The 7453-nt window shown below is 41.3% G+C and overlaps 1 protein-coding gene across 1 annotated transcript in view; it reads left to right on the top strand.

The window, feature by feature from the left end:
• The first annotated feature begins 710 nt into the window (after positions 1-710).
• Positions 711-7453, top strand: part of ROBO1 (roundabout guidance receptor 1) — a 390902-nt gene continuing 384159 nt past the window's right edge. The window contains exon 1 of the mRNA XM_054585231.1: positions 711-955. Within this exon, the coding sequence (XP_054441206.1) occupies positions 901-955 (55 nt within the window). The 5' untranslated portion in view covers positions 711-900. The remainder of the gene's footprint in view (positions 956-7453) is intronic.

The following is a 7453-nucleotide window of genomic DNA, read 5'->3' as shown; positions in this document are numbered from 1 at the left end:
CGCCCCTCTCCGCCGCCCCGGAGGGGATCCAGAGCTGCCTCCCTGCCACCTCCCCGAGCCAGGCTGCGGAAGCCACCCTCAGAAAGTTTGCACGGCAGCACCCCAGCCGCGAAGAGGTCGGGGTGCCTTGGGCGCGTGCCCCTCCGGGCGAGGGGCCGGGGGCGATGGTGAGCGCCGCGCTGGACTGGAGGCGCGGGGGAGGCATGCGTGTGTCCGCGGACCTGCTGCTGCTGACTCCGGCGCCCGCCGTATCACCCAAGTGATGGGAACAAGGGCCCGCCCAGGCAGCCGCTGTCGCCGCACCGCCCCCTCGTTCGCTCCCAGCGCGCGGAGTCACCCAGGCACACCCCCGGCACCCCGTGCCCGTCCCGCGGAGCTGCCGCCGCTGCCCAGCCTGACTTCGCCGCGAGTTGCCAGCTGTTGACTGGGCTCGCCGGGAGACGGAGAAGCACTTTTTGGCCTTTTCCGATTCGTTCGCACACCCCAACTTTGCTGCCTCCGCGCCTGCCCTCGCCGCGGCGCTAGGCGCACAGTGTGGGGGCGCACGCCGGGAGGCTCGGAAAGACGGTGGAAGCAGGAAACCGCACAACTGCTCTTCTGCTTCGGCTCTTTGTTGTTCGCTTTGGATGGTCCTTGGAAGTGGCCAAGCTTCCCCGGAAACCCTGGAACCAGAGAAGGCAAACCTTGGAATTCTTACTCGTCAAAGTGCGCTGAGAGACTGACAAGCGTCCGGAAAGGTCGACAAGTAATTTACCCTGAAAACTCCTGGCGGATTGACCCACGTTGCTTATATTAAGCCTTTGTGTGTAGTGTGTGTGGTGTGGATTTCATAAATTTGGGGACCCCACTTCTACACCCTCCTTTTGGCATGAGACTGTATGCAGGATCCACCCGAGGACAATGATCGCGGAGCCTGCACACTTTTACCTCTTTGGATTAATCTGTCTCTGTTCAGGTAACCTCGCGTCTTCTTTCTTCACCCTGCATCCGCCCCTTCTCCACTTCTCGAATGAAACCCCGAACTGCATTTCATCCACCTCTCCCTCCTCAGGTTGGAGGGGCTCGGTCCCTGCAGAGTTTCGGGCCGAACGGTTTCTAGTTCGTACTTCGGGTTGTCCCTTTTCCCCTGTCCCCCAAGACCGCTCCAGTCCTGATCGCTGACCTCGGCCTTTTGCCAAGTTCAGGGCACGCCCAGATCACTCTTGGCAAAAGTAGGTCTGAGCTCGAGGATAGGAGGAGGCAGCGGTTGGCGGTGATCAAGGGCCCCCAGAATGAGCTAAAGTGAGTTTCATCCCAGGGCTACTTCTTTTCGGGAGGGAGGTGCGCGCCCGGGGATCTTATGGCCCAGAGACCCGCCTGGATTCCTGAACCTGGTCCCCCAACTCGCCCCTCCTCTTCAGAGCACAAGGGGTTATTAGTAGTTGTTTTATGTAACCAAAGTCTGTAATTAAATTCGATTCTGTAGAAACTTCAGGAAATAACTCCTTCTTACTGTAGGATATAAACTAGCTACTCTGCCTGGCTGGGTTTAGAAGGAAAACAGGCGTTTGCAAGTATCTGAAAGGGAACAGTTAGTTGCCTGTGAGTTTTCATTGGCAAGGGAAAACAGAAGGTTGAATTTAGGATTTGGGGGATTAATTAAATAGTACTGAAACTCTCCAGATGAAGTGTTGGAAGGATGCTGCAATGGGATCGTTCTGACATAGGAGTATACACTGTATTTATACTTACAAATAGTTTTTTTTTTTCTTTACACTCCCTAAGAAACTTTTACTATGAGTGAACAGAGCCACGACTCAACTTTTCTTTCTTTCCTTTTGGTAGATTCTGGTTTCAATCAAGGATCCAATTTCAGGCTTTAAAACATACGCACACACACACTGCACCTCAGGGAATTTTTTTATAGTGGAATACTGAGCTTCAAGTTGCATCAAGGCCCATAGGTTGAAGTCACTCAATTTGCATGATTATGAAACAATTTGAAAGGTGGGTTTGAGCATTTTGTGGTCCACGGCCGTGGGTTAGATTTTGACCCAGGATTTTATGTAAGTCAGTGAAATATGGAAAATAAAAATACACAGCAGGTAAATGATAGCAAATAAGCGCCTAAAATAATTTCAGCCCAGGAAATATACTTCTTGGCTAAAAGGAAAATCTGCAACTAAAGTAAGTAAGAAATTCATTAAATTGTTATTCCTTTGAGGAAAACAGAAAACTGAAGTTCCAGCTTTGGATATCTGATCTTTGTCACAGTGGAGGGATCAATAGATTTGCCTAACTCTTGAGGCCACCTCTTCTTACTTCCAGCTTCTCCTTTCTCTAACGTCCTTTTTTCTTAGTTTGCATATGTGAATGATTGCATAGTTCCCAACCCTCCCCCCCCTCCAAGCCTGGCCATGGGTGCAAATCAAAAACATTAAGATCTGATCTCTCTATTTGTCCCTCTTTGCTGTGTCTCCCCCTAGTTTAATTTACAGCTTCAGATACCTTTGAGATTTTTGTTGATTCACCTTCTCGGTTAAAGTTTATTCACGTGTGTAAAGTAAAGTGTCAGTGTGATAAATGACTGGAGGGGCAGATTACTGAAGATAGGGGGATTAATGGTCATTAGTCACTGTTTGAGCTGAGTTTGTATATGTTGGGACATTTTATCATGGCTGTAGATTAAAGATAGGATCACACTATTAGGGAGGGTATCACTAAGAGCTGGCCGCTTCAGTGTGCACATTCTGTCTTCACTTGGAGAAATATCTGGGGAGGGGGTGTACTCTCCTTTCAGATTTAATAACTTGAAGAGTAGTTAGTATCTGAGATTTGTAAGTTAAATAGATGAGGTATAATCTTAGACCTATTTGATTTCTGGCTTTGTTTTTCTAATTCAATTCTCCATGTAAACCACTGATGATTTTGAATAAACCTACGTTTTCCTGTAGGTGTGCTTATCTTCTTCTTTGGCCAGGTTGCAGGTCAGAAGTGCATATTTAATCTGAGGCTCTTAATCATTCTTCTGATGACTTTCACTCATGCTATGAATCTGAACTTGAGGAGGCCAGTCAAGTCACTGGGCTGCTGGGATGATTTCATGGCAGTGTGCTATTCTAAAGCTACACTATTGACTTGAATAAAACTTCACAGAACTCAGATAAGTAGAGCTGGGTGTGCTCAAGACACCTGGTCAGGGAATGAATGAAGTTCTTGACAGATTTTGTTTCACGTATTGCCTCAAGCATAAGATCACAGTCTATCACTTGTTAATGGAGTGTATTTAAGAGAAATGTGGTGAGCTTAAATAAATCAAAGTGCACTGGGGGTAAGGTACCTTCGACAAGATTTAACCTGTAAAGGCATCTATTGGTTGTCAGTTCTTTTTTTCTTTTTTCTTTTTAACATGATTGCCAACTTAACAAGGTCCTACAGTTTTCTTCAAACATATTATAAACTTCATTTTGATGTGTTGATGTAATACTTAACATCAAATACTATATTTAAGGGTATGTGTTTGTTTTGTGTAGCCTTTTATTTAGTAACCTAATGCTATAATATATAACGTTTTATTCTAGGAAACTAAAATTTTGAAGGAAAAAAGTGGATATTTCTTTAAAAATTCAATTTAAGATGAATTTCTTTAGTGAGTCTGTATATTTGAGTTCTTTCCTATGGATAGCTGGACTTTTGGTGAAGGGAGCACAGTGGGTAGCATTGGAAAAAAATGTGCGTTTTCTTGCAGGAAGTGATTCCTTCATAGACTTCCTCTTCTCAACTCCAGTTGCTCAAATTTGCTTCTAAGTGGAAAAGTGATTGAATTTCAATTCAAATTTAGGGTGAGATCTGAATTTCAAGTGAAGCGGAAGCTCATTTATGTATCTTTTTTTTTCCTTGAGGGGAGGGTTTTCTTTGTCTTTTGAAGAGAAACATTTTTTAAGAAAAGTTTCACAATGGGAACCACTTATCTTGGTCTCTGGTCTCTCTTACTTTCCCACTTCCTTTCTTCCTCTCTCCTTCATTCCTCTTTGGCAAGGTTCCTCAGGAATTCTAATAAGTTCTTGCTGGTTTCATTATAAACTTTCTGGCTTTTAAATGTATTTATCTGAGCACTATGATATTTTTGAAAATATACTTATTTCTTGATAGTGGGTCTTCTAACACATAAGATATTTATTATTACAATGTTTTTAGAACAGAAAGTTTACCTGAAATTTTTCCTTAGTCTTTGAAATATTCTTGTGTGAGGTAAAGTGGTGCAAAATGCCAAATTTCAAACCTGCAAAGACAGTTGTTTGTTTGTATATTCTACTTCAAGGAGGTCTCTATAATTTACAATACTGGGCAACAAAAATAAAATAGGGAAGAAATGATAACAGCTTATCAATTGGAGATCATCAATAGGTGCATCTTCACGTGTCATCTTCTGTGCTAACCAAAGATGCTAAGGTGATGCTTAATGCTAATTTCTAACTCCTTTAAAAATGTTTGATTCTTAAAATAAAAGTATGACTGCCTTGAAAACTTTATTTCTTATAGGAAAATATAAGGAAATCAAAATTGTTATTCAATTTAAAATTAGACCTATGTTCGTTCATCTATAGAGTAAATTAAGAAGTTTGGTAAGAAGAAAGGTTGAAACGAGAAGCAGAAGTCTAGAGAAGTGTTAATAGAAATAGATCCTGAATTTAGCTAGTTTTAACATATCGAAAGAGGTAGAGTGGAAGTAGAGCAACCTAAACCTAAGTATACCCCCTGACCACACAGAGCTTGCACAGCATCTCTGAAAAATGGATTTCTGAAAATTTGATGTCAGTATCTATGCTCTGTATTTAACAACTATATAATGTAGACATTTTGCATTTTTAAAGCAAAGCATTTTGAAATGTTTAAATCTTTAATAAATTCACAAAATAGTAGAATACCTTTTTTTTTTTTAAAACCTTACCTAGGATATGTTTATTGATTTGAGAGAGAGAGAGAGAGAGAGAGGAAAGGTGGAAGGTGGGGTGAGAGACATCAGTTGGCTGCCACGTGTATGAGCCCCAACCTGGTATTGAACTTGTAACCAAGTTATGTGCTCTGGCCAAGAATCGAGAATCTAACCAGTGACCTTTTGGTTTATGGGAACAGCAATCCAATCAACTGAGCCACCCAGCCCAGGCCATAGAATAGTTTTTTTTTAAAACTATGCTTAATAAGACTTTAGAATATTGACTACTTCATTTTATAGAGGAGTAAAACCTAAGTAGTTATTTTCTATATAACACTTTTGCTTAGAGAAGACTAATAAAGAGAAGGAAATAATAAAAACAATGAGATGAATTTTGAGTTATATTGTACTATAGTAAACTTCATGATGACAACTACTACTCTTGTACTGAAGATATGACTATCATTTATTGAACAGTCACAGTTATTATGTAATGTTTATAAAAATCCTGTGACATGGGGGATGCTACTAGTACAATATCCCCTTATCCTTGTTTTGTGGTTGTGGAAACTACATCGTGGAGAGTTAGAGGTGTGCCTGAGCACAGATTTGAACCAAGGATTCTAAAACTCTTAACTACTGTGTGCGTTCCTAGTTTTGAAAGAAAAATGAAGAATTTAAATATGAAAGTGTAGTGTGCAATCATTTTTTTAAATTTTAAAACTTTTCCAAAAATTCCACCTAAATAAGACTATGGTTTGAACACTTGAGAATCTGAAAGGGAGGCATTCCTCTTCCTGCCATAAAGTAACTGGTCTGTAAATTTTTAGATCACCAGGCAAGACAATTAATTCATTACATCCAGCCTATTCATATTCAGACCTTATTGCAGCTGCATCTTCTGGCATGCTTTTAAAAGCGAAGACTGAACAGAAGTCAAAACAGTGATGCAGATGTGCAGAGATTCCAAGTTGTATTTTGGAAAATGAATGCCATTCCTCAGTCTTACACACTTGAGCAAAGATTTTGCTGTGAGCCCCAAAGCAAATAACTGGTGCTCATCAGGAGAAACAGTCATTTCCCCTGGGGTTGCTCTTCCCCCTTTGAGTTGGACGGGGGGCTGGCGGTCATTTAGCAGTAGATGAGCCTTCTGCTTGACTGATGTTCACAGATGACTCACTTCATGGTTACTGATCATGGAAAGGTTGAGCGTTAATACCTGGTTGATCAGCTGGTTGGAAACTGCTTAGGCATAGCCAATAAAGTTGCCATCCTGTGGAGATCAAAAGGCCAGCTCCTTTCTTTACAATTCTGGATTAGCATGGTTTCCTATTCCCCTTCTCCCACCACCTTCAGCCCTTCCCTTCAGTCTTGCTGTTGAAGAAGAGGAAGAAAAAAAGATTATCTGTAGTGTACAGGGAGATAGCTTTGATCTCCACTTCCTTGCTTTATCCTCTCGCTCTCTCTTTTTTTTTTTTTAACCAACGGTAAAGACTATTTCTCATACTGGAAGGTGTCATGTTGCTTGCTTCATGGGAGAGCTGTCTCATTTTCCTTCAGCCAAAACAGGCTGCTACAAATCCCCTTACTTCTGTGATTTTCCTTGGCTTCCAAACATCTTGTGACAATGTTGTTCCACACATAAAGGAATATTTTGAACTGCAAGACTGTGTACATCTTTCTGACTACCTTGATGTAAAGAAATGCCTTTGTGGCCTTCACAGCTCTCTGTGGCTTAGAGTTGGAAAAAGAATATCTGTTTATTTAATTAATTTTATTATTTAGGAGAGAGTGTATAGAAGGTAAACAATTGTAGAAAAATGTTCTTGGATCACAAGTTTGGTGTTAAATAGCCTATAAGCTTAATGCTTGTCACCCAGTTTGACACTTAAATGAAACATTAAAAGCACCTTCAGCGATTACAAGCAAATGTCAACTGAGCCGTGTGATTCTGCGTTAAGTGGGAGTATTTTTCTGTGTGTCAAATGGTCAATTTGTATGCAGCATACAGGGAGTTGTAGGCTTCCAGTCCTAATAATACAGAGTATTCTGGTGCTCTGTTTTTTTAGATCATGTTAGTCTTTACTAGAAAACCTACTTTTAAAGCACTTCCAGCAGTAGCAGCTCATGGTTACACTTTTGCAAATGCTCTTGATTGGATTTCAGAAAGTAGCAAGTTCAAAGTGTGTATTCAGCTCATCTGTACATGCCCTGAGAACCAGGGACAGCTTGTCCACGGTCAGCAGTGGAAGGAGCAGGGAATCCTTGGAACTTTCCCCCAAATTATTTGCAGGAAGTTCTGCTTGAGAATAGAGACCCAGGTTGTATCCCCACTGCCCGGTAGATTCTTCTTTTAATGTGAGGAAATAGAATAAACAAGAATAACAAAAATGTTATATCTGACTATTTAGTACTCTAATAATTATTTCAGGTGTATGTTTTCTCTTGATTTAACTTAAAACTTCAATGCACATACCAAGTGTTTATATGCTCATAAAGTCTTTTTTAGCATGATATATATAGTCATAATTTATGCAC

This window comes from Pteronotus mesoamericanus, unplaced genomic scaffold, assembly GCF_021234165.1.
Source record: "Pteronotus mesoamericanus isolate MK-2021 breed Mesoamerican mustached bat unplaced genomic scaffold, CSHL_Meso_final contig_82, whole genome shotgun sequence".
Classification (NCBI taxonomy): Eukaryota; Metazoa; Chordata; class Mammalia; order Chiroptera; family Mormoopidae; genus Pteronotus; species Pteronotus mesoamericanus.
The sequence above is the reverse complement of the archived record's forward strand: the minus strand, read 5'-3'. Positions and strand labels throughout refer to the sequence as shown.